The sequence below is a fragment of the Crotalus tigris genome, unplaced genomic scaffold (assembly GCF_016545835.1).
Source record: "Crotalus tigris isolate CLP2741 ecotype Arizona unplaced genomic scaffold, ASM1654583v1 scf7180000019740.931981, whole genome shotgun sequence".
In the NCBI taxonomy this organism is placed as follows: Eukaryota; Metazoa; Chordata; class Lepidosauria; order Squamata; family Viperidae; genus Crotalus; species Crotalus tigris.
This window is the reverse complement of record NW_024097690.1, coordinates 851,683-879,664: the sequence shown is the minus strand read 5'-3', so window position 1 is coordinate 879,664 and position 27,982 is coordinate 851,683. Positions and strand designations below refer to the sequence as shown.

General features: G+C 42.2%; 2 protein-coding genes across 2 annotated transcripts in view; one reads left to right on the top strand and one right to left on the bottom strand.

Annotated features, from left to right (window-relative positions):
- The first annotated feature begins 47 nt into the window (after nt 1-47).
- On the top strand, nt 48-20,993 carry GDF7 (growth differentiation factor 7). Its single transcript, XM_039364322.1, has 3 exons — nt 48-533; nt 7,766-8,723; nt 20,896-20,993. Exons 1-3 carry the CDS (start codon nt 62-64, stop codon nt 20,987-20,989), a joined length of 1,524 nt encoding a protein of 507 aa, XP_039220256.1. The 5' UTR covers nt 48-61; the 3' UTR covers nt 20,990-20,993.
- LDAH (lipid droplet associated hydrolase) overlaps nt 18,524-27,982 on the bottom strand; it is a 98,909-nt gene continuing 89,450 nt past the window's right edge. Inside the window, exon 7 of the mRNA XM_039364323.1 lies at nt 18,524-24,582. Coding sequence (XP_039220257.1) covers nt 24,391-24,582 — 192 coding nt within the window. The 3' untranslated portion in view covers nt 18,524-24,390. The remainder of the gene's footprint in view (nt 24,583-27,982) is intronic.

Here is a 27,982-nt window from a genome sequence, read left to right as displayed (position 1 = left end):
GTCCAGCCAGCCGCTGCCACCGCTGCAGTTGTCCTGGTTGGTTCGGCGTCGAGTTAACACAATGTTAAAAAGCGGCCGGGGAGTCCGAGGAGCCCTCAAAGCCCCTGTGCCTGCCGCCCGGAGCCCGCCGAGCCAGGGCTGCCACGAACCGGAGGAGGACGACGACGACGGCGAGAGCATGGAGCTGAGGGCGGCCGCGGCGCTTTGCCTCTGCTGCCTCTGGAGCTCCTGCCGCCTCCGCTACGGGCAGCTGGACGCCGCGGTTGTTCGGCCCCTGGTAGCGGCCAGTGACGCAGAGGCGGCGGCGGCGGCGGCGGCGGCCGCCCCCGGCCTCTGGAAGTCAAAGCCCGGCGAGCGACTGAACGGGGATGGCGGCGTGTTCGGTAACGGCACGGTGGTGCCGCATGACTATATGATCGCGCTTTACCGCCGCCTAGCCGGGGGTCAGGATCCCCCCCGGCCGGAGGGAGAGATCAGCGATGCCCCCAACACCGTCACGGGCTTCGCAGACCAGGCGTGGGCACAGCCACGAGGTGAGCGAACCAACCGCCCTGAAAGCCCTCCGCGGGCGCCCCCCCCCAAAAAACCCGCTGCTGGCCGCGCTCTTGCCGAACAGGCCGGTTTGCGCACGGAGCTGACCCAGGAATGCGCTGCATCCCGACATGTTGCGCAGGAGTCTCTCCCCCCTTCTCCTCCTCCCCCTCCTCCCCCTCCTCCCCGAGGCTCTGGGAGGGCGAGTTGGATTGGTTCGGTCGGAGGGGTACCTTGATGGAGAACAGACATAACCCCCTCCCATATTTATAAGTGCTCTTTCTGCCTAACCTGGGTAGTTTGATGTATGGGGGGGGGGGTGTCGGTAGGTTTGCAAGCCGTTTTCGTTTATCTCTGCTTCAGTGTCGGGATTTTGTTGTAAATGTGGGCGACGAATTTGGGGAGTGAGGGGGAAGGAAAGCCCCGTCGTCCTGTTGGGAACTAATTAGCCTTGTCCATTCCCTTTCGCTGTTTTCTCCCCAATTCTTTGCGAGGGGTGGAAGTGTTTGGTTTTGCCTTTATTATTTTTTTTTAAATGTTCTAATAACGACGGAATCATCCAAACGAATCTAACTACAAGGAATAGACCCCGCGATACTAAAGCCCAGCCAGAAGTTATCTGAAAACTGACAAACCGTACAACTCAAAGGACTCCCCAATTAATCGGGTCTAATACAGAAGACGATCGATAGGATCCTTCCGAATCTAACCTAAACTAACCGTGTCATCCCTCTAGAGTCTTAAGATTTAATGATTTTGCAGGATGACTATATCTGTGATCTAGACTTTGCGGCCGAAAATTGATTTCACGGCTATCGGTTTTCATATCATAAATGATCTTGAAGCAAAGTTCATTTAATCATTAATAACCCAAGGAGAAAATTACTGCAGACAGACTGGGCCTGAGCCCAAATTGCTGCATTTGTTGTAACCCGAAAAAAAGGGAATATGAAATAGGGTGGGAGTCGCAGAGGATGAATAAACCAATAGCACTGATGCTGTTACCTAGTTTGGTAATGAAACATCCACAAGAAAAGTAAGCTCCCGAGAGCTCTAAGGATTCCACCATTAATATTATTTGTTCTCAGCTTCTAATCACCAAACAACTCAAACAAAACGGTTCCCCTACAAGGAGTTTCTATCCGGGCCCAGGGTCGAATCAAGCCTGCAGATCCCTTTTGGAGAATCTGACGGTTCGAGTATCTGCGCGGTGCCCGAATGTGGTAATAGCATCGCTTCAGAAGCAAAGGTGGGCTCAGGTGACCGAATTCCTGGTTTCACCACTGGGAAATCGTTTGCTCTTTAGGAAAACTGTCCGGAGAAAATCAGGAAGACCTGGGGGAGAAAGGAAAACCAAAGCTAGGGGCGGGGGGGGGGTGTTAAAAGGCCATTGGGATTTATTGATTCAGGGGAAAATGGGATTTTCACCGTAATCTTTTTGGGGAAGTGAGTGTGTTCTGATCAGATACAAAGTGGGGCAGGCGAGGGCGACTCCCAGCCTCCCTTCCCTTCTTGCCCGGTAGGCGGGCGGCTGCAATGAGGCCACCTGATTCCTCGAGTGGCGAGAGGCTGACTGGCTGGAGCGATGAATGGGGCACGCCCGGGATGGAGTGGCTATTAACAGGTGGAAGGCCACGGCGGGTGGGGAGAAACGAAGGCTGGAGCGGCCAGATTTAGGGAACTCCATTCAAATCCCGCGGCCGCCACGTCTGTGGCTTATTCGATCGGCGCCCGAGCAGGACTTCCGAGGCTGTCCTCCGTCTCCTGTGCTAGCGGTTTCCCCCCGGGGTAATCCCAGACGGCTTCTGCGCGGCTTTTCCTCGACGGCAAAGGGGACAACTCCCCCCGCCCTGCTGGGACCCCTGTCGGGCGAGGGAGGGGGGGGGACTTTTGCGAGGGGTTTGCGATTGAACTCCTTTGGATCGCTCAAACTCCGTCGGAGCCCTTCGTGGGAAGAGGGAGGCGGGCAGGAATGGTGAAGAAAGGGCGGACGCGGCTACCTCGCCGCTTGATCTGCCTCCCTGCCGACGGGCGGGACTCTTGCTCCGCCACCGCTGCCAACCGGGGGGGGGGCTTGTCACCTGGACTCGAAACGGGGAGCCAATAGCAAGAGTGTCTCGGAGCGCTGATCCGCGATTGGCTGGTCTCTATAATTAGCCGGAACTGCAATCCAACCGGAGAAGAGCCCAAATGAAGGAAAGCTCAGGAGGGGGGGGGGGCAGTTAAAATTGCCCGCTCGGAATTTCCCCTCCTGAATGGCACCTTTTTTTTTTTTTTTTTTTTTTTTTTTTTTGCGTTTTAATTCCGGCTGCCTTAAGGACTTTGCTTGATTTATTGCTACGACTTTGTGGCGAGGTTTTCTTCCAGAGTTGGACGCTGCGGGTGACTGAAAAAAATCACTACATACCAAAAGGCAAGAGAAGAAGGGGGTGGAAGAAAAGAAAGAGAAAGAGAATGAGGGAATGAGAGATTAAAACTGCAGGAGTAAAGAGAACTTTCCGACCAGTTTGAATATTTTCCCCTAGCTTTGTCTTTTTTTTCCCCTGGGCCTGCGTTGTTTTGCCGAAAAGATCCCTAGGCCGTAAAAATGTTTCACTCGCCTGAACAACTTCTCGTTCAATCCTCCCTTTTCTGACAAACGTTTCTTGTAATTTCAGCGGGAAACGCCTTCCCAACTGATCTGTGGTGGATGAAACACCGCGTGAAAACAATAGAAAAGGATAAGGAGGGAAGGAAGGGAGAGACGGCCAGCCCATCAACCCTACCGATGAAACTTAGTCGCCCGTTATTCTAATTCAGTGTTTCCCAAACTTGACAATTTTAAGGCATGAGGACTTCAACTCCCAGAATTCCACAGCCAGCAATGCTGGCTGTGGAATTCTGGGAGTTGAAGTCCACATGCTTTAAAATTGTCAAGTTTGGGAAACACTGTAATCTAATTGAACCAAAATCATCGGAGTAACTGGCAGAGAGCGCACTGTCTGGTAAAGATGTGCTGCTGGGAGAGAGAAATATACTTTTAAAGCTACAAGCGATTCAAAGACAGGTTTAGACTAGAGTGACTGTCTCCTAGATTTTATGGGAACAAGGGTTTCCCCCCATTAGAGACGAAGTGAAAGACCTCAAGAAAGGAGAGCGGAGTTGTGAGATCTCCTCAGGGACGCGGGACACGACGCCTGCTTGAAATGTCAGCCTTCCACAATGCCCATCTGAGGCACGCGGGATCTGCGCCCACAAATGTCCTAATGTTGTTTTTCTTGCCTTCAATCAGGTCCGATTCTTAAAAACTGCCTGGACAAGTCCTTGCAGTCTTCTCGGCTAGGTTTATCAGGCGTAGTTTGCCATTGCCTCCTTCCTAGGACTGAGGGAGAGAGGTAGCCCAAGGTCACCCAACTGGCTTCGTGCCTAAGTTTGGGACTAGAACTCAACAATCTTCCGGTTCTAGCCCAATGCCTTAACCACTGCACCAAGCAGGCTGTTTCTTAATGAATAGGGTTGGGGAAAGACTCCGTACCGGAACGCGGGGCTGCAGTGCAACTTTTTGTCCCCGCAATTGGAGCAAGTCCCTGATCTGCATCTTCCGAATGCGGCTCGATTAAGTGTATTGTAACCGACCATCCTCAAAGAAATATATCGTGCGTACGCGTGGATTGGAACCTCTGCCAAAAGAATTTTCAGCTTTGTTTCTATTTGCATTTACAAACGCAGGTCCTGTGAATATTACGGTTAAGGCGCACAGATACCTACTGATAAAGTTCACGTGCCAGTATGTCGGCGAGGCAAGAACGCTAGATTACGACTCAGATGTGCGAAGCAGATATATTTGTGGGGTTTTCGGAGGACGCGTGACTAGAGAATCTATGATAGTGAGGTTGTGGAGTTTGAGCTGGTTGAATTACTCTTTCGACCGGCGATGATCTTTTGCTGGTTTCTTTTTTGTTAATTGCACAGAATTGTTAAGAAGTTTAGTGGTCTCAAATAGATAGATAGATAGATAGATAGATAGATAGATAGATAGATAGATAGATAGATAGATAGATAGATGAAAAAGAAAGGAGACAAATTTGATAACGTTAAGGTTGATTCAATCAGAGGACACTCCTTTAATCAACGAAATTACACTGATATGCTCTATGCTTGTAACAGAAACAGCAACAATGTGAGGGGTATTACTTATTTTATGCTTTGTCCTATTTTTTTTTTTTAATTTCTAACCACGTGGAATTTTGTCTGTTCGCCGATTCGGAAGAAGCCTCGTTTAATGAGTCGGACATTCATCATTGCTCCTTCTTCTCGAAGAAAACAATAGAAAGGGGAGGGAATCGCGTTATGTTTAGAGTTCGCAGGCTGGCGGACCGTGGCAGGCCCCTTCTGAAGAAAAAAAAAACCCAATCCAAAAACAAAAAGCAACACTTTCTAAAATATATATATATATAAAGATAAAGCTCCTCCTGTTGTCCATTGGCTGTTTAAATATATTAGGGAGCAGTTGGAGGATTCCAACTCCCATTGAGCTCCAGCAGGATAGGCAATGAGATTTGTGCTCCTGCAATACCTGGCCACAGGTGGCAGATCTGAGCCCTACACTTTTCCACCTTGGGCGGCAAGCAGCAATTTATTTTCCGCTCTCCGAGCACAAAGGGCCGCAGACGACTGTGAGTTTGGACGGACGGTGAGCAACTCGGAAAGAAAGTCGGGGTTGTCTTAGATCAGTGTTTCTCAACCTTGACAATTTTAAGGCATGTGGACTTCAACTCCCAGAATTCCACAGCCAGCAATGCTGGCTGTGGAATTCTGGGAGTTGAAGTCCACATGCCTTAAAATTGTCAAGGTTGAGAAACACTGTCTTAGAGGCACACCGAAGGAAGGGGAAGAATATCAGGGCAGGTTTGATTTGAGCTTTGGTCCCGATGCTGCGGAAGTACAAGTCAAGGTTTCGGGAGTCCCGGAGAGGCTTTGAGACGCCGCCGAGGCTTCCTAAGGCCGCGGTTACTGAAAACGCGGCCTAGGATCCTTGCTACGATAGCTCAGCATCTGAATTGCCGCGTGATGCCGCTTGAACAGGAATGAGGCAGACTTTACACCGCCCCAAGGGCGGCTAGGCGGTGATAGAGATCGCAAATCTGGCCGGCAGAAGTTAAGACAGCCGTCTGCTGGCTTCTCCGGACCGCGCGCCTAGCTTGGCCGCAGGTGCAGAGAAGGCAGGAGACGCTATTCTGGGAGCGCTGGGCGAGCGGAATAACGGTCTGTAATGATCTAAAGAGCTCCGGTTCGTTCTCTGCTGCCTTCCCCCTTTTCTCCCCCACTGCTGCGGGGACAGGAGGCTTCCGAAGGGCCAAGGAGGAAAGCCTCCTTTCGCAATTCTTCGCGAAGCATCCAGTTCAGTGGAGGATACGAGGACCAGACACAGAACACCTCGTTTCAAATCAGTTCGGAGCCGCTATCCCAAGTTGCCTACTCCCTGAAGTAGGGGGGAAGCACCGTTCCCAGAATTCCCAGCCAGCAGGCCCAGATCATCCATTCCCCAATGCAGCGGTAGACCCACGGATTGGGGAAGAAAAATTCAGATTCTGATCTGCACCTCAGACGTTCAAGGCTTTCTATGGTTCTAGGCTGGCTTCCCTGTTCGGGGTGGCATAAATTGATTTGATTGTACTTGTTGGGAAGAAAGAAAAAGAAATAAGGGACTTCCCAGAAGCACCCAGTTAGCCACTGCAACTGGCCAGCATGGCCATCTTTTAATCAATTCATTAACAAGCGTCACAATTAATGGGTGTTGCAGGGCCCATCCTCCAGCTATGAAAGATCCACTCTCTTTGAAATCCAGCGGCTTCAGGGGCCTATGTAACTATGGCTATGTTGAAGGAATGTGCCATTATCTCCTCCCAGAATCAACCCCCCCCTCATTTCCTGATGGTCTCTCCTACAAATACTAACCAAACCTGACCCTACTTAGCTTCAGAGGTAAACTAAGGTCAAGTAATACCTCCAGGTACTGCTGAACTACAATTCCCAGCACTCTAATTAGGATATTTCAAGTGAGCCCTCTGAGAACTATAGCTCAGCAACATTTGGAAGACCAGAAAGTCCCTTGCTTCACTGCTCACCTTACTTGGCCATGGGTGATTCATTTTATCCAGCATTCGGGTAGGTGGCTGAGGGAACCACATTCTACAGTACTGCTGAGAAAGCCCGTATGAGAATCTTTTATTCATTCTTTCGTTTATTTTGCCTCTTCCTTCCCTTTATTTATTTTAATGTTATGGTGTATATTTATTGTCACATCTGGTTACTTTAATTCATCCCAGGAAAAGTTCATGTCTGGTTCCTAACATAAAATAAGCTGAGATGGGAAGGGGATTCAGATGGGTCACCCCCATAAGGGTTTAACTCACTCAACACTATTCTCTTCCTCCACCTTCTTTCCTGGAGCATTTAAATGAAGAAAATGTGCAAGTAGGCACACATGTGAACAAATAAAATGATCCTTGACAGACTGGGGAAATGTTTAACTTGGCTCATAGCAAGGAAGAGGGTGGGTAGTGTGGGAAGAAAAACATGGGCCCATTTCACTCCCCCCCCCGCAAGAGCCCATTCCCCGCTTTGCCTGGGAAATAAATGCAGATGCTTGCTGTAAAGTTCCTTTAGTGTCTCTTGACCTCTCATGGGTGAAAAGTTTGTGGGTGGGTCATTTTTTATGGACAGATCCTCTCCAACTGAACTTTTGAAAATTAGATAGATTTCACACCCCCCCCCCAAAAAAATTATCCTCCTCCCTGTACATATTTTTCAAAGCCATTTTTGAACTCCTTTCCCCATGTCCCATTCTGCACATGCTGAAAAGAACAACTTTAATGCAATGTCACAAGGCTTTTTAGGAGAACAGTAGATTCAACTTATGTTACAACAGGCATTGAGTGTGTGGTCTGAGTATCTTTGCAGATAAGCAACAAGTTCAACTTCTGGGGGCGAAGAGGGTCCTTATAGGGAAAAACCAGAATTTGAGGCCCTGAAAGCTTGTCCAAACAGCAACTGTGTCCAATTGGTCAGAAAAAAACCGGTGGAGATAAAGCAGGGAGGGGGAAAGTGGATTCCCCAGCTGGCACTCAAAGTCTTGGTAGACAGGGCAGGCAGGAAGGGAATCCCTTTTGGTACAGAGCCAGGGGGACTGAGCCGCCTTGCTCTTAGGGCACAACAAGGTGATTTCCACCCATCCACTTGTCTTCTCTTCCAGACGACTCTTCGTGGGAGGCCGGGCAGCAATATCTCTTCGACATCTCTACCTTGGCTGAGGCGGACGAAATCGTAGGAGCTGAACTGAGGATCCTGCGAAAAGCCGCCGAAAACAGGAGCTTGGCTTCGTCCCCAGAAGGGATGCTCCATCGCCTGCTGGTCTCCGCTTGCCCCGATCAAGCAGGAGGCCGGGAGCCGGGCCTTTTGGACTCCAGAGCGGGAGATCTGCTGGGCTCCGGCGACGCCGCTACGTACCAATGGGAAGTCTTCGACGCCTGGGCAGCCTTGAGGCCCTGGGCAGAACCAGGCGGCCGTCCCCAGCGCCCGCCCGTGCTCTGCTTTTGGCTAAGGGTCGTCTCGGCCCAGACCGGGAAGCTCCTGTCCCCCCGGCAGCTGGGCTTCGGCCGGGAGCACCCCTCGCATCCCCACGAAAGGGCCCTACTGGTGGTGTTTTCTCGCACCAAGCGGAAAGACAACCTGTTCAAGGAGATCCGCGAGAAGATCCGGACTCTGAGCGGCGGGTCCGAGCTCCCGCCGGGGTCCCACGAATTAAGCCCAGGCGCTCTGGCCCAACAGAAACGGCGGAGGAGGCGGACGGCGCTGGCGGGCCGGGCGGCGGGCGGGAGAAGCCAGAGCAAAAAACTCAGGAGCCGCTGCAGCCGCAAAGCGCTGCACGTCAACTTCAAGGAGCTGGGCTGGGATGACTGGATAATCGCGCCCCTGGATTACGAGGCGTATCACTGCGACGGCGTGTGCGACTTCCCGCTGCGCTCCCACTTAGAGCCGACCAACCACGCCATCATTCAGACGCTCATGAACTCCATGGCCCCCGACTCCACCCCGCCCAGCTGCTGCGTGCCTTCCAAACTCACCCCCATCAGCATCCTGTACATCGACTCCGGCAACAACGTGGTTTACAAACAGTACGAGGACATGGTGGTGGAGAGTTGCGGTTGCAGGTAACGGCGGCGGCCACGTGGGAGCCTCTCGGCTCCGGCCTCGGCCCTGCGGGGCGCGGTTCCCGCGGAGCAGGCGCACCACGCCCTCGCAGCCTTCGGAAAACCCAGCAGCCTTCGGGCTAGGCCTGCAGGGCCCCGCGCCCTCTCCGCAGATTTCCTGCTGGGAGATTGGTTTCCTCAGTTCTGGCTGGAGGCGCTAGTGCCTCATAGCTGAGTGATGGGGTTTTGCTGCCTCTCGCACTCCTACGGCTTCCGAGGTTTGGGTAAAAATGCCACCGATCCGGCACTTTAAAGCAACGAGAGAACAAGAAAGGGGGACGTTCTCTTGGAATCTCTTCTCCAGTACTCTCCCGGAAGGCTTGTCTTTTCGCCTTCCTGGAGGTTAGTTGAGGCAGGTGTCTTGTGGAAGGTGTCTTTCTAGTAGTTTTCCGGCTTCTGATCGTTGGCGAAGCAGTCGCAACTGTGTGATGCGCACACATAAACACAGTTTCTACACATATACATGCACACACGGCCTACACTGTGGTTTTGAAGTATATTCTGAAGGCACACCATTCACAGAGGTCAGGCTGTTGAGATTTAGGTTCTCTGCGGACATTGTCAGCTACTGGAGACCTGCTCCAAAATTCACAAGCAGCTGCTTTTTGAGTGGATGACTGGGAATTCTGGACCAGCTGGGATCCCACCAAGAATACAGTTCAGGGGATGAGATCCCACAGGAATACAGTTCTGCAAACCACTTTCCGACCCTATCATTTCCAAAGACTTCCACTGTTCCTTCTTTCCCCTTAATATTGACATCTTCTTTTAGATTACTGTAGATAGCTTTTTAAAACTACATAGTGATTTCCTTTCCAAGAAGGTGCTCCAGAAGCATGAAAGGAGAACCTACTTGCAACTCTTGAAAGCATTTGTGTCTTTTCCTGGAATGGAGTGTCTCCCACTGTACTGCAAAGCACCTTTTAGGGAAGGAGTCAGAAGTGCTCACATCCCTACAGTCTTCCTTTACTGCATGGGTCTCCAAATTTGGCAACTTTTTAGACTTGTGGACTTTAATTCCCAGAATTCCCCAGCCAGCATTCTTTCATGACATGGCTGGCTAGGGAATTCTGGGAGTTGAAGTCTTAAAGTTGCCAACTTTGGAGATCCCTGCTTTAGTGTCATGTTAAACAATACACTTCAATTACCGCACAGCAAATCCTCATCATTTTTTATTAAGGAAAAGAAATGGGCCCTATTCTCATAATTCTCTGAATTAGGTTGGAGTGAGAGTTTTTGTGGAAACCCACACAATGTGTTAATTAACTTAGTGAATATCTTCCCCTGTGCCAGGAATTAATGTTTATTTAAAGTTTTAAACTCTATGGGGAGCAATCTATTTCAAATTGGAAGTCATTTTTCCTGTTCAGATTAGTTGGGGTGTGTTTATGTGTGTATACAAGCATACACTTGTGCATACCACATCTTGATAAAAATGGCGAAGGATCCACAAGCTGTCATTCCTGCTTTTAGTCTTGGTACACATGTCGATTTTCCCTGCAGATGAATAATGAATAAACATTGACCAGGTGTTTAATAATATTATTACCACTGTCAGTTGAGGGTTGAAAGACATTTTTCCTACCCCTGCAAAATTTTGCTGACAAAATGATGTTGTGACTGATGAAATATTATACAGAAATGGGGGAAAATTCCTTGTTGCTGAAACAACTTAGTGAGGTGCGGATTAAAGAACAATGAAGGCATCTGATGTTCTTCAGATATATTGAATATTTACTCCCATTAGTTCCAGACAGCATGTCCAATGGCAAGGAGAACATCAAATTGTCTAAAGTGGTCCCAATGTTCTGCCTTCATTTTTCCCTTTTTGTCCATGGTGTCCTTTCAGTGTTGTTTTTATCTTCACAGAGTTTCTCCAGGGGTAGGGAGTAAATAGGTCACCATGAATTCATTTCAGAGAGTTAGTCAATGCACTCAGGAAATATTGTGTTAGAGCCAGTTGATTCTCAAAAGTCTGCTAGAGATCTCAAGTATTGATGCCAAGCTTGACCTTAGTTTGCCCAGCTTACTGTAAATCTAGTGCTTTGTTTCTTGGCTATGGAGGAATGTGTTAGCCAATGGCTTTGAACTACAGATTTATTCAGAAGTCTGAAGTGCCGAAATGGCTAAAAACAACATGAGATGGTAGCAAAACAGCATTGCTATAATATCCTACTCATGATTGATTATAAGTACTGCTGAGTCAATCACCTATTCTGTACAAAGAGCTGAGGGGAGATGACCTTTGTGTTGGGCTGGCGCAGACGGATCACCCATGTGATCTAAAAGCCCAAGTGAGATGAACAAAGTAAAAACAGTAAGGTCCCAGTTTGCAATAAGCATTTCCCTAATTCCTAACTGGGGCTCCTTTGTGCTATAGCCATAATGGAAAACTGAGTTTTCCAATAAAAGAATGTTTCAGATTGGAGTGAACAGATTTTAAGCTTGCATAGCTTACTATTTTAAATAGAACTCTGAAGACCCAGATAGAAAAAGCAGCTCCATATATAAATAAGAAGAATTGGGAATTGAGAGAATGCCCTAAATTCAGTCAAAAAGTTCAAGATACTACATCTATTAGATTTTGTTTAGGGGAAGGGGAAATTTTGATCATTGTAATTATTACTGGAAGTGAAAAAAAAACCCTTCTCTCTACCGCAAATCATGAGCTATCAGTAAATGTATATATATTCCATTTTAATGGCAAAAACCTCAGCTGAAGAGCCTAAGTATAATTATGGGATGGCATTGGGATGGAGTTTCTTGTTTTGGGGAGTATATGCTTGTACTGAGGTGGATTTTACAGTCTGCTTTTTGCCATATTGGCAGAAGTTTGTGGGAGCTGACTCAATGAGGTTTAAATTGGAAAATATTGCTATATCTGTAGCAATGAACAATGAACACATGCTTTTTAAAAAGTTTTTTTTAATGAACAATAGGAGAACTCTTGCCTAAATATCTTATGGGAGCAAAACAAACAAATAAAGCAACTTGCTGATAGAAATTTGAATAAAAGACAGAAAGTTGTCTCAGAGCTATAGCTTTTGATTCATTTAGCTGAATGTTTTCAAACTTGGCAACTTTAAAATATGTGGACTTCAGTTCCCAGAATTCCCTAGCCAGCATACTACTTACATCTTAAAGCTGCCAAGTTTGAAAAACATTGATTTAGTTATTTTTCATGAATTGCTGGGACTCTCCTAAGGATTTTCCCCAGCTCTTCCTCCTACCCAATTGCTTCATTGATGGATGAGTCTTGCTGCCTCAGTTATTGGAAATGATCTATAGCTATCATGATGGCTACTGCTGGCTGAATTGTCCATGAACCTGACCACTTTCCAAATTAGTGGCCATCATTAATCTTGTGCTAGCAACAGACTGTACAGTTTAAAAATGCAAGGTCTGAGGAAGTATGTAATTACAGTCCTGAATCACTTATTCTTCAGTTAGGACTACCAGTTATAACACTCTGAGAGATGGACATAACTACTTTCCCCACAGCATAGATAATTGTAGATATCTTTATGATATTCTCCTCACAGGATTTTAGTCAAACTAAGCATTCCTAAATGTAGATTTCCCCCAAAAAACTACGTAGATGTTCCAACTCCTTGATTGATTGGTTTAATTATTTTTTTAAAGTTATCTTTTTATGAAGTGGCTGTTGATATTTCGGGGTTCTAAGAATTCAATTCAGCCTTCCATCCTTCCGGGGTAGGTAAAATGAGGACCCAGATTGTTGGGGGCAATGTAAATATATATATATACATTGCTTACTGGTGTACACCTCTTAGAGAGTGCTTGCACTTAAAGCGGTATATAAGTCTCATAAATAAATATATCGCCACAACTTTTTTTCCCACCCAAAAAATTCAAAATATGCTATAGCTCACTTGAAAAATACACTTGCAATGCATATAGAATATCTTTGATTCAATCCTTGGAATTTCCAGTAATCTAAGACACTATCTAAAATATTAAAAAACAACAACCCCCTAGTCAATGTTGAACTAGGAGAGGGATGGACCTTGCTTTACCTGGGTTGTTGTGAATTACTACTTCCAGCATGTTTCAGCATTGGCCAGGGGCTATTGGGAGCTATAAATGCATCTGTTCCCCATTGCTGGCATAGGTAAAACTGAATTAGAAAGTTATGTGCCATATTGTATAGCTGTCATGCGCTTAGTGGTTAACAAGCATCGCCTATAGCACAAAAAGTCATGGCATTCTGTTTTTTCTTTCACAATGCAGCATGATTTGTATGCTCAGCCACCAATGTTAAGTAAAACATCTGTTATCATTATTCACCATTTATTAGAGGCAGAAAACAAACAATGAACTTGTCAGATTGGAATCCCCTTGGGTGCTGGGCATTTGCAGGCTTTCAGCGGGAAAATACACTCAGACTGAAGAGGCCTAGAGGTGCCATCTCAAATTGTAGCCTCTCCTTCCATTGGCAGGAGTCTTCTGAAGCACAGAGGGAGGTCAAACTGTTTGTTTGCTCAACTTCTGCTTCCGATTATGATCTTTTCCTGCCAATTCTGTGTCTTGATGATTGAAGGCTTGTTAATAACACTGCCAGGGAAGGTTACAAGAGGAGACAAAAGTGTTGCAAGTCCTTCAGCTGGATTGTTAGTTTCTTTGGGTTTTCGGAGTGAGGCAGAGAAAAAAAAGTTACAGAATGCCCATGTCCTAATTGTATCTGAAGATCATAGTATTCCATAGATTCAGCCCGAACTTGAAATTTCTGTGCATCTTTGTATATTTGTATTTAATATTCTGAATGCGATAAACTTTTCCTTTTCACTCTCTCTTTTTTGTTTAAAGAGATCACCTGAAACCACAGTTGGATCCCCTCTAGTTTCATATTTTTGGTAGAAAGTTAAGTGGTTTATCATGTTTGCTCTACAGCTGCATTAGCAGAGCATTGAAAAGACTCTTTTCTAGTAGGGGAGAATTTACTGTGGATTAAGTTGGCTTTCAACATGGAGGCGTTAAATTCAACAGATGATACTTTCTCCATCTTTGCATCTCTCTTCATCTGGAAAGTAATATCCCCTTTATGGCTCAGATGCATTTTAGAGACAACAGACAGCACCTTCAAACCTACCTGGTCAGGATTGAACCGAGATGCAGATTAAAATGCAGTTAGAGAGAAAGTATTAAACTAGACCTTTGCACGTCCAGGTGATGCTTGCAGTTAGACATACGAGTATATACAGTCCTTGGAGCTGCCTGCACGAACAGTTGGAGCTGGCTGGTGCTATGCTCTGTCTGAATTGTAGCCAAGTAAAACTGGATCTGGACTGATATGTAGATATCCGTATACTTGTCTCATTCCAGTTCTGCTTATCAGGATTGTGTTCTCTCTAAAAACTTTATAGTTAAAAATACTGCACCAAGCTTAATGCTGCTCATACATTGCTTTTTAAAGGCTTTTAAATTCCTATTATTGATAGGAATATATTGTTAAGTGAGAAACCTGAAAAGAGAGTGCCTAGATGGTCTTTGGCCTTTTGACAGTGTTGTGTTAGTTTTTCTCATTAGATTTTAGAGTAAAATACAGAATACTCCCCTTTTACTTTCTGTTAAATTCTTTACATGGATATTTGCTCTGATTTAATTTTTCACAGCCTCTAACTGAACTATAATTTGGAACACATTTCATTAATAAATACACTTTCAGTTTGCACATGTTAGGAATTTGAGGTTGGACCTGAATGTAATTACCTTTCATCTCTCTCCATTGTTTACCACCATCTCTGTGTGACAGCATATAAAATGCATCATTATTAAGCTCCTATTCTAGAAAAACAGGATATTATAAATTATATAAAATGATAAAATCATATAAATATATGGAAGGGACCTGATACTAATCTGAAAATCAATCTCATCAGACTTTATGGTTCAGTATCTTTATACTTGTCTGAAATAATTCTGATTGGATAGTATGTTCTTTTTTCAAAAAAGGTGCATTGTACCCCATCCCCACCTTTAAAACTGTTTATTTTCTAACTATAAAATGGAGCCCTTAATTGGCACACTTATCAAATGAATATCATTGAAACAAATCTCCTCTCAGATATAAAGCTACTTGTAGTGTACATACTGTATAAAAACATGGCAAGGGGAGAATAAGATATATTTAGCTGAGATAAAATGTTTCATCAAGGTCAGATGGGAGAAGATGCAGGGTTTTTTTTAATCATAATAGAAAAACAAAACCTCCAGGATATTCTGTTTTGGAGAACCGCAGTGGAACAGCAACAGTTCTGATCTTGCCATAAACAATAAAGCTTTGCAGGTTGTTTTTGATGAGTGGTGGAATCTGCAATGACCTCTAAAAAAACAAAGGATTTGTTGAATTTGTATCAGTATACTTCATCCACAAAACTTTACTCCCTCTTCAGAAAATGTTTACACAAAGATGCTTGATACATGCATGTATAATATACTTGCATATTTATTATTTACCTTCACTTATGGAAAGCAAGATAAGTATTTTATGCTACAGTCTTTATGTGATTTGTGTTTGAAAGCAAGCCCAACTATGCCTAACTTTTGCAAACTGCAACAAGTTACATGCAGGAGATTGAAAGAGAGAGTGCTTTGGGCTTCCTAAATGGTATCTGCAAGAACCCAAAAAGTGACAGGAATGTAGCCTACCTGTGACATAATCTTGGCTCTGCTCTGTTAAATGCAACCATTTCAATGGCAGATTTTTTAAAAAAATTCTGCAATAGAAACTCATGGATGCACAAAGACAGATATTTGCACCTTCCCCTTCTCTCCTCTCTCCCAACATCTACATTGGTTGGAATCCATCATAATTTTATTGACCTTGGTGGAGATACGCCTGATTTACTGTGGGTTTGGACTCAGGTCCCATGAATGTAACTTATCTCAAAATATGGCCAGAGGGAAGAGAGTGAAAATGTCTAAATAAAAAATAGTGTTGCACATTTTGACATTTTTTACATTGTTGGGTTGCAAATAGTTGAATAAACTTTGGCCAGACCTCAAGAATGCCCCCACAGTTCATGGTTTTTAGTTTTTGCTTGCTTTTCTCATCAATATTTTCTCTCATATCAGCTTAGATGTTGATGATTCCTTTCTGTAATTTGTGCAGCTTCACTTTCCTTGAATAATTTCAGAAAGAGCTAAATATACGTGGAAATGAAGCCATTGGTAATTAGTCTTTAAAAGACAGTGTTAAGAAGACCCAAGCTGTTACAATCCAGATCCAAAAACTGTGGATGCATTTAAGATGTTTATGTATTTCCTTTCTTCACTAAGAAGAACCTGGATTCTTTTTTTTTTTACTTTTTTTTCCTCCAGGAAACTAGCTGCATCTTCTTTATTCTATATTTTGAATGATTCAAATAAAAATGTTGTTGGATGATATTTAATTTCTCTGGCTAAGTAAATGCAATTGCTTTCTCTGTATACTAAAAAAAATATTTGCAGTCTCACCCCAAAACTAAGGCAGCATGCCTCCAATTCTTCATCCTAAATTATACCATTAGTTCTCTTGTGTCAAAAACTCCAGATCATTTTCTTTTTCTTGGTCTTTCTTATTTTTTAAACTTTGTAGAACTTTTATTTACAGTGTTCCATATATCAGTGTATATAAAAATAGATGCCTATTTTCGGGGTGAGGGTTAAAACGTTATGTGGGTCTGAATGTGTGAAATGTTCTATGGAAGAAAGCTCTGTAAGCAAAGGTGTAAATGCACTGTACGTATTCTAAAATTTAAATAGATTGTACATAATGAATTGTAAATCAGTTGTAAACAAGCAATATATATTTTCTTGAATATATTACATAGTGGTTTATATTTGTTAAATAAGCAATTATGTATACTCTTAACTAGCCATTTAATATTTTGTACAGATAAGTTTATTAAATATTTTATTGATATATGCTTCTCTACATTTTTCTTCAGAATTTTGCAAAAAAAATTCCAACTCTAAGCTATATCCATATTTATTCAGTTCTTTTACCCCACACGTGCTTTATCGTCATCGCTGGATTTTTAATTCCCCCAAATCTTGTGCAGGATACTGCTTTTCTCACTTGGTATCTAGAGACAGGGGAAGTGTCACCCAGGTGAAATAGTGACAAAGATGTTTTATTTCACTCTTTCAGGATTGAAAGGCCAGGAGTTCAACCTCTAAATTGGCCAGTTATACAGGAAAGATAGATGTACAGTAGTTGTCAGGAAATGTATACATTCCACACACCCTTCTGCATCCTTCTGGATTGAGCAGCTGAGGGGAACTGCCTTTCTGCCTGCATCACTGAGTAGGGCAGTGGTTCTCAACCTGGGGACTATGGACCCCTGGGGACCCATGATGTCATAAGGCAGTGATTCTCAACCTTTCTAATGCCGTGACTCCATAATACAGTTCCCCATGTTGTGGTGATCCCCAAGTGGGTGTGGCCACCAATAAGAGGGAGTAGGACAGCTAGGGAAAAGGGAAAAAAATGGCGGACAGCATGGTTTGGTGACCCCCGTGAAATGGTCATTCGACCCCAAATGGGGTCCCGACCCACAGGTTGAGAACCACTGTCATAAGGGGTCCATGAAGTCTTGAAGAAATGTTATGATTTAAATCTTGAATTAAATCCTGGGAGTCCATGGCCATGATCTATGGCCACAAAAGATATTTAAAGAGGGTACAAGGTGAACAAAAGGTTGATAATCTTTTGTATGGTTTTTCTATTCTGGTTTTTCTATCTGTGTCAGAATGAGCCAGTGCTTGAATAAACCATTTCTTAAGATGATGTCCATCCAATATGTAGTAAGTCAGCTCTATACCACCTGGGGCCCTCTGGTTAAATGGCTTTCTGCCTCCAGGTTCTGCCTAGCTTCCAACATGTGAGCATCACCTCTCACCACAGCACCTGTATGCTAAGGGAAGATATTATCTAAGATGTAGAAAGTAAGGGAGGTCCTTGATGGAGATGTGCAAACACCCTGTGATAAAGATAAAACATATTTTAAGGCCACAAAAGAGGGATAACATTTGAAAGAGATACATATAGGGGTCGCCCTAATTCACTTAAGTATAAAATGGGGGAAGGATGGACAGCACAATCAGACTTGCAAGATTCTATTATAATAGCCAATCTCAATAACATCAGTTTTTAGCCTACTTGTGGAGTTCATTTCTTGGTTTGGTCTATTTAGTGGGGCTGATGTCACCTTGCTTTATCTAATTCAGTGTTTCTCAACCTTGACAATTTTAAGGCATGTGGACTTCAACTCCCAGAATTCCACAGCCAGCATTGCTGGCTGTGGAATTCTGGGAGTTGAAGTTCACATGCCTTAAAATTGTCAAGGTTGAGAAACACTGATCTAATTACAAGACGCATCTAGAGGCTACTCTTTTATACCAGACAATTTAAGCCAAGCTGTGTTTCACCATTCTTTCAAACTGCCTATGTTCCACATTAGATTTCCATTTCAAACTTCTATAGGGACATTCCTGTTATGGCAATATTTTTTTTTCCAGGAAATAGTCTTGTTCGAAACCAGTCTCCTGGTTCATTCATTAAAATGAAATCAAGGAAGAAGAGGGTAACTAAATGAAAAGAGGAGAACCCCACCATAGGTCTCCTTCTACCAGTATGTGGGCAGCATTTTAATATTTATTTAAGCTTCAGTGGGCTATGAATTAACATCTCCAGAATCCTACCAGTGGTCTTTATAACATTCAAAATGGGAAGCCCTCCATCTCCGTCCCCATCATGGACAGAATAAAATATGTCAGTGCTGAAGAAAATGTGACAAACTGACTAGTAAAGGTGACAAAATGACTAGTAAAAACCACACAGCAAATATATAAAAAAATGTTCACCTGAGTCATCATCTTTATCATCTAATGTTAAGGAGTTCATGTCAACGACTAACACTTCTTAGCTATGTGTTCTTTTACACAAGGACAATGGTGTTCTCCCTCCATGGTTTCATTTTATACATAAATTGCTCCATAAATTCTGCACGAACACTGCTTAAAGCAACAGCAACTTTTGGCAGTCACTCTATATTCCCACTCTATAGCTTTCTCTTTCAGTGTTATGTACTGCTTTAATTACTCTTGGTCACTAGGAGACTCTCAGTGGGTTCTTACATTGCCTAAATTTCAATAAAGAGGCTTTGGGGCACACAATAATCTCAAGTCTTAACTTGACCCCATGACCCTGAAAATAAAATGACAGCCTCCAGGGTACTAGTGGGTTTTTATCATTCCACACAAAGTGTTAAGTAGGTTTACTAACTGCCACATTCTTTTCTGTTATTCAAACAAAGTATTAGAATAAGGAGAAGATCAGAATGGATTAGTGGAAATAATATGCTAAATTATCTATTGGTCATAATTTTTATGATGAATATGTTTGTGTAGATAATAACATTTAGAAATCTTATAAGCTACTCTTTGGATATAGACAGTCTGCTTCTTGTGCAGAATGTTCGGCCTTTCTACAAATACAACAATTATATTTAATTTTTAAAAGCAAGTTCCTCACCCAAGTTATTATAATGAGAAATTGTGTAAAGGAAAGTTTTATTTATTCATTTGATTTACATCCTGCCTTTTCTTCAGACACTCAAGACAGAATTCAACACTTCCTTCTTTTATTTTCTCTCACATCAACAGCAACCCTGTCAGGTGGAATGGGCTGAGAGAGAACGATTGGCCTAAAGACACATGGTGATGATGGACTTGAACCTATGTCTCCTTGCCCTTACACCACTATACTTTATCTGAAAAGTGAGCGTGAAGGTTTGTTCTCTGAGCTTGTGGATTGGTTTCCAAATGTTTCGTTACCAGGCTAGGTTACATCTTTACTGGCAAACCTCTGATGACTCACACCTAATCCATCACAAGACCCTCATTTGACACACCCACACCTGAAGCCCTTATAAACAGATGAGCTCTGACACAGACTTCCCCTAAACGCCACTGAAGATGTTATCTAACCTGGTAATGAAACATTCGGAAACTAACCCACAAACTCAGAGAACGAACCTTCAGCCTCATCCTACACCCAAGCTACAGATATTTGCCATTATTGCATATCTGAAAAGTCACAAGCAGGTTAGGAGGTCAACTCTCCAACTCTGTTAATTCCCCTCAGCAGTTAATGATCAATTATCTTTTGAGTGTGGGAATTCAGAAATGTCAAAAAATGCATGAATTAATATAATTCCATTTATCTGTATAGGACTATGGAAATACTTAGAACGTACAGAAAGGATAAAATAGTACTAGTTTTTCACTCATTAAAGCCACTGTATCTTTTGCAAGACTCACTTGCTCACTCCTCCTACCCAACTACGTACACATGCAACCCATTTGCTTTGTAAGCAGGTTGGAATAGCTTCTAGAGTAGCTTTTCAATTCATGAAAAAGACCTGACCATTTAAGTGATTCAAAAACAAGAGTTGCCCAGCTTTCATCTGTACTCGAGGCTTTAATTGAACAGTTGCTCTGTTTCACTCCAACCACATTTACAGAGTCCCAAATTTTGGCTTCTTCACTGATGTGTCTTTTGTTCTATCTGCACAAAATGGAACATGAGAGCAATTCTTTCAGAATTAAAAATCTGCAAATGAAACACACGGGAAGCTACCTAGGGGAAACATAGAAGATGTGTTAAAGATGACCTTTTTCTTCCCATTTTCATGATTTAACCATAAAAGCCAGCTGTGTGATCTTGGGCTAGTCCCTTTCTCTCTCAGCCCAAAGTACCTCACAGGGTTGTTTTTTTGTGGGGAAACTGGGAGGAGGAAAGTGTGTTGGATATGTTCACAACCTTGAGTTATTTGTCAAAATAATAAAGGAGGGATACAAACCAACCAACCAAATTTTTTTGCTGGGCACTCCCAATGCAAATCCCTTTTATTTTCTGCAAAGCAAATACTTTTCTCCATACAAACATATTTTGAAACTTGCAAAGCGATGAATAGCAATTTACAGTGTTGTGGTTGTTTGTTCTGAACAAACAAAGGTAGAAACGATTGTAAAACTGCACTCCTAGTACTTGCTCTTGCTCAGTTTATTCCATTTAATTCAAAATTAAAATGATAAAGAACATTTATTCATTACTTATCAATTTCAGTTTTCTGCCATTGGGAGAACAGCATTCTGAAGCAAAGATCAAAGGAATCTTCAAATGCAGAAAGCAAGAAGAAGGTAATGGTATTATTAATTAAGAACAATTCTTAAAACTAAACTAGTATTTTGCATTAAGCAATTATAGTTTACAAAATTGGTTTAAATTATCACAATCTTATATGCCCATGTGTTAACAACTAGTGAGCACAAACATTTTAAGCTTCAAGTGAAAGCAGGCAATGAATCCCTATGATTAAAATTGTGTCAGGAAATACTACAATAGTTCCAAGATAGGCTTATTAAGATGACCAGATAATGAAAAGAGTAGCAAAAATTAATAAGCATATTCTGAAAATAGTCTGTCACTGTTACAGATGGATCAAACTTCACTGCATGAAAGTCTCCTGTGGTCAGTGCTGGGTGTTTTCAATTAAATATTGAATGCTTAAAGAGTTTGAAGAGTTTCCTTTTGACAGGCAAGACTGTTACTACCAGATTATAAATGTTCCTCTGCCTAATCACATCTTACACACAAAAATATTGTAGGAATATGTTTTTTTAGATCTAAAAAACACTAGGATTAAATGAGACCAAGGAATAGAACAGTGTACAAACAACACAGTTATGTAAATGTAATGCCCCAAAAGAATAGTTTTTTACAGTCCAAAACCCCTCCTGAAATATTAGATACAATGCTAGTCATGCTTATGCCACCTGGATTCCCAATAATATTAGTATCTGCTCAAGCAATATATATGCATACATAGATCAGAACATTTAATACACCTATTGAAGTTTTATAATAGTTCAACACAATATCTGTTTATACACACATACAACTGGGGGGCGGGGCGAGAGGGAGATTTATGTTGATATACTAACCGCAGGCAATAGAGGTGCTAGATAAGGTTAGTTGTCCTATGAAATAGCATCAGGGTTGGTTTGGATTAAACTAACTTCCACCATTAGAAGAACCCACAAGGAACAATTGCAAAACTCTCCCTTTCTTTCTTCTGCTGATCCTGAGGCTAAATTAAGATTAATGTTTTAGATAGGCCAGTCCTCTAAGAATCTCCCTTTTAAAAAAATCCCTGCAGCAACAAAGAGTGGAGATGAAGCAGGCTGAGAAGGGGATGGGGCTGGTTAAACCTTGTACCCATCCTGCCTGCAATGGCTTCAATCAACAGACGAATCCTTTCCTGTATGATTAAAACAACCACCACTATCACACAGCAGACGGGGAGAGCCTTCCAGGCACCTTAGCAATGCCTGGGCTTCCTGCCAAGATGGCCGCTCTCTTTGTTGTCTGCTACCAGCTCGGAGTTTTCCTGGGGGTGGGGTGGGGGGGAATCACATAGCACAGAACCAACCAACCCAATCATCCAAACACAACTCCTAAGTTTGCAAAAATGTGAACCAAGTGGCAAACAGTTTCTTCTTTTTTTTGTCTATCCCATCCTGGTCAGCAGCAAATAGCAGTGCTGTTGGAAATGAGGCTTCTTCCAGTTGTGTCCTGGGCTTTTTTCAGGGTGGGCCAGAAGCAAAAAAGGAATTCAAATCTACAGCATGCCTATGTGCACAATTTTCCATTAGTCTCCCCTCACAATCACAGGGCTCTCCTAGTTTAGGTAGTGGTCAAGGTTAGGGAGATAAGGACAAGCATACAACATGGCATTTAACACAGGATGCTGTACAAAATAATTGGGTAGACCAGAAGAAGTGTGTTTCAGGATCAGCTTATGGTGCACAGGTAATCCCAAGCCTCTTTTCCTCCCAATTTCCCAAAGTATGAGCAACATAAGGCTTAATATATTTGCTTTTGTTTTTTGTGATTTGTTAAAAATCACAAACAAATGAAAAAAGGAGGTAGGGAGGAAAATATTCCATACCCAAGCAGTGACTATTTCTTGAGAAACAAATTAATAAAAGTGCAGTATGTCATCCAAGTTCTGTCTGTTCTACAATAACATATGCAGTTAGTCCTTGACATATGACCATAATGGAGCCTGCCCAACAATGTCTTATGGCCTTTTTGTGGCAGTTTTTAATCAAATATGGTAGTTACTAAGTAAATGTGAGTGTTAAGCAAAGCCATTGTTTTCTATGGCGAAGAACTTTTGTAACTTTGAATGGTAGATAAGCACTAAGCAACTACCTGTAACTCAGCAATTATTCTCACTGTCTGAAGCAAAAGGTTGCCACAAGCAGGGTATTGAGGTATCAAGGGCTTTGAATGAAGTGGAGCAGACAAAATGCTACTCTACTTTTAACATTTGCAGACCTGTAACCAACATACTTACAACTTTCTCAATACAGATAGTTCTTGACTTAACAACCTTTTATTTAACAATAGTTGAAAGTTACGACAGCCTTGGAAAAAGTGATTTGTGATCTGCCTTCACACTACCATCATACCACCTTCATATCACATGATCGCAGTTTGGGAGCCTTGGTAACTGGTTCATGTTTACTACTGGTGCAATGTCCGCCAGTCAACATGATCCCGATTTGGGATCTTCCCAGTGGTTTTCTGAAAAGCAACTTCAATTGGAGAAGCTGAATTTGCTTAACGCCTGTGTGATTCACTTAACAACCATGTTAAATGGCCATGTTGCAAGCACCTGAAATTGCTTAACAACTGTGGTAAAACTGGTCATAAAATCCGGTCTAATCATGTGATGACTTGCATAACAACCAGTCTCTATTGTGGTCATAGGTCAAGAATTACTTGTAAGAAGTACCATACTTTACTAATTCATTATTGGTTCTGCTTGTGAGCAACATAGTTCTTTTTCTGCACACCAAATCTCTTCCACCACAATAGAAGTTGAAATTAATTTAAGCAATAATAACAGTTTTGTAGTGATTTGCTATTCTAACATCATAACCATAAATTAGATGCTATTTTCCCCCAATGCTATTTTCCCCCAATGATAGTCGATTCTAACCCTAACCACCTCAACAACAATATAGGACACAATTATGGATGCAATACTACTACAATGTTGTGACAGAATGAATGGTGTTGATGAACAGACTGGGGCTTATATGTCAGAAGATCTAAACACCTTGATGTAATAATTCATACAATCCTGCTAGAGGCACTATGCTAGCTAGACACAGAATTAATGGCTGATTAATTCATACATTTAAAAAATCAAGATGGCACATGGAGGGCAGGGGATCTCTCTCTCTCTTTCTTTTTGTTATAACAATCCTGTGAGTTACCTGAACAGGTAGTCACTGTAGAGGGAGGCTGACATTGGCCTAAAGGAATCCAGGGCTCTGGTTTGATACAATCAGTCCCATGTGTTTACAACCTTACCTTGGGTATTTGTTAGAAACCTGTCAACAGGAATGTAATATGAGCCATCAGGTTAACACCATAGCTTCTAGAAAAAAGCAAACCCTAATGCAAAGACAAAGCAAGGCAAATCCATCAAGGAAGATTACATGGCCATAATACAATGAATTCCTCCTGCTATTTATTCTGTCTCCATCATAGCTTGGCGAGATCATCCTGTATCCAGCCTGTTATCATTTCAGCCATTTCTTTGCTGGAATCCATGACAAAAGAATGGTGGATTCCTTTCTCACAGATTCGAATATCTCCGTCTGGAAACTCTATCTTCATCTCTTCGTAGTATTGCAGAGGACACCATCCATCAGTTGCTCCATAGTAAAAAATCAGCTAAAATAAAAATAGAGAAGTGTCTTAAATTAAAGATTACCTGGGGGGGGGGGAAGAGACCAGAGCTAAATCCAATTACTAGACAAAAAACTAAGACATGAATAATATCCATGCTCCAAAGAGAAATTCAAGGACCATGGTATACTATGGTAGATTATAAAACATCGTACACATTTCTTAGAAATACCTAGGTAATAAATGTCAATGGTCAGATTTTTTTCAATGGAGATTATTGATGTTGTAAGACACTTTTCAACAACAGACTCCAATCAAGAGAGACCTATTGAGAATTATTGCATTGCCTAGCAACTCAATGTAATGCTAAGGATAGCCCTTGATTGGGAGGATATTTATCCACAACCAACACAGCAGGTAGAGACTACAGTAGATTTTTTTTACATCTGCTTATCTACAGGCAGAAACATTTCTTCTGCCAGGAAAATCCAGGAAGATTAGTCCCCCTACTTCTTCAAACTGGATGCAAAGCAAAAGTCTTGGATGTAAAAATTGGAACCCGAGGATCAACAGGATTTGTTTCCAAGCAGGCAACTTAGCATGGGCTGTTTATTTATTTACTTATTCAATTTGTATAGCCACCTATCTCAAACCAGTAACTCTGGGTGGCGAACAATCATCAAAACAAACAAACTTAGTATGGACTGTTGCACTTTCCAGTTGCTTTTGTTTTTACTTTTAGGGCCAAATCAGACATCATACTAAATGCGTCACTTTGTCAATTTTTTATTTTTTTTTTTAAAAAAACTTTTAAATAAATAGCAGCTGCAGATAGGGAAGGATTTTTCACTGGGATCTCAGCGTGCAGGGAAGGAAGGTGAACCCTTTCCTCCAAAACATGAACTGGGTGTCACAGCCCAGAAGAAAAGTGAACAAAGAAAATAGAGCAGATCCAGACTGCCCAAGGAAAACATCCTGACATCTTGTGCTTTGCTTGCAAGTTATCTCTGTGTAATTAAAAACTTGTGGTTTCTATGACCTTGAAAAATTTCATCACCAACAGGAGCCATCTATGTATCCCCGAAAAAAGCAAGTCCTTTCTTCTTTCTGGACTGCACAGACGCTGCACAACAGAGTCTCTGCATTTTTCCTTGCTTAAGCTTCAGTTCTTCCCGACCCATCATAACACTAGCCCATGACATAGAGTTATCAACTTCTGGGACAATTTTTGGGGATGATCAGCTTCTACTTCATGTTGTTGGCTCTCCTGTGCTGAGACATCAAATTCATGCTTTATATTTAGATGAGTGCTTCGTTTTGCACTACTGACCCCTTTCTTCCCCCCACCATAGTTCTATCAAAATCTGCCTTCTTATTTTATTGATACACTGGATGGAAACTGATCAAAGAGAGAAGCAACCTAGAACTAAGGAGAAATTTCCTGACAGTTAGAATAATTAATCAGTGGAACAACCTGCCTCCAGAAGTTATGAATGCTCCAACACTGGAAGTTTTTAAGAAGAGACTGGGCAACCATTTGTCTGAAATGATATAGGGTTTTCTGCCTGAGTAGGGGGTTGGACTAGAAGACCTCCAAGGTCTCTTCCAACTCTATTACTATTATTATTGTTGTTGTTGTTCTTGGTCTTGTTGTTGTTACCCATTGTACAGGATGACATACAATGAGGCCATCCTCTTATTCTTCCCCACAATGCCACCTGTCAGGAGATGGGGGGGCTGAGAATGATTGAGCCAGAGTCATCTACTGAACTTCCAAAGGTGAAAAATGATTAGAATTAAGCTTTTAGTTGATCGCTTGGATCACCATCCCACACTGACTATCTGGCTCAGATTTGGACCAAAAAAGATTTCCAACACAATTAAAATAGTTTCAGTTAATGCTCATTTTCTCCAAGCACCAAGTATTCAAAACAAAATGAAACACCCTATTTTTTCCACACTTCTGCTTCCTCCTCTTCCAACAAGACTTGTTTGGCAATTAGGTAGCCCTCAACTTACAGCCATTCATTTAGTGACCATTCCAAGTTACAATGGCATTGGAAAAAGTGACTTATGACTATTTTCCACACTTACAACCGTTGCAACATCCCCGTGGTCATGTGATCAAAATTTAGATGCTTGGTGACTGGCATTTATTTATGATGGCTGCAATGTCCCTGTGTCATGTGATCATCTTTTATGACCTTCTGACAAGCAAAGTCAATGGGGAAGCTAGATTCACTTAACAATCTGTTTACTAACTTAACAACTGCAGTGATCCATTTAACAATTGTGGCAAGAAAGGTCATAAGATGGGGCAAAACTCATCAACAACTGTCTTGATTAGCAACAGAAATTTTGGGTTCAGTTGTGGTCATAAGATGAGGCACTGATAGTAGTTCAAATCCAGCATAATTCTGAAAGGCCCTAGATTTCATATCTTTGTTCCTAAGACCACAAAATAATTAGAACTGAAATATGATTAACATTTGAATTTTACATTTACATATTTGTCAAAAACCCTGTCAAAAACCCCTCTCTATGTAGACTGTTACCATAACAATAACACAGTCCAACATTCTCTACCATATGTATATTAATTAGCATTTTCACCAGCATCAACACTATCCAAATTTAACCTTAGTAAATTTTCTTGATATTGTATCATCAATATGTTTTAAAAACAAACAGTAAAAACTTCAAAGTATTCCCTCACAACTCTTTTAAAACGAATATGTATTTAATTTTTGATAAATATGCACAATAAAACGGCAGTTAGTTAAGATTGTTATCAATGGGGTGTTTCAGCATTTCTAAGAAAGCAACTATTTTCTACAGTGATCCTATGCCATTAAAACTAAGATCTCTCAAAGAAAGTGTCAGTCCTAACAAAAATATGTTAGAAATATCCCTAAAAAATATTTCTGTCTGTTCTGTGGTTGCTAATATGGAATAAAAACTTCTAAATGTCTAAGAGTTATAGAGATCTCAGTGCCTTCAGTTCAGGTGTTAAAATTCATAGCAATAGAATCGTGCTAAATAAATCAGACCTTGTGACCACATTTATTTCCAAAACAGTCAATGCTCAAATAAGCCTGTGTTTAATTCAGTTATAACTTGAGACAAAAGGAAGGTTCTGCCTATGGTAACATTTGTCATTAAAAAAGCTTGGGCGAGCTAGATATGGCCCTATTGCCTTCTCATTCAATTAAAAACATTTACCTATCCAAGTTTTCCATCCTTAGGTTTATTTATTAACTCAAATATTGGTGGTGATGGTGGGTGTATGTTTAGTTTCTATCTCTTTTTAATCAGTTTCTCTCCCCTGCCCTTCTCTCTCTTTCTCGCCTCTTCATCATTAACTGAAAGGTTGTACTGCTGGTCTAATACCTCATAAAACAGACAAAATGGCTGAAATCTGATTTTTAACGCATTAATATAAAAA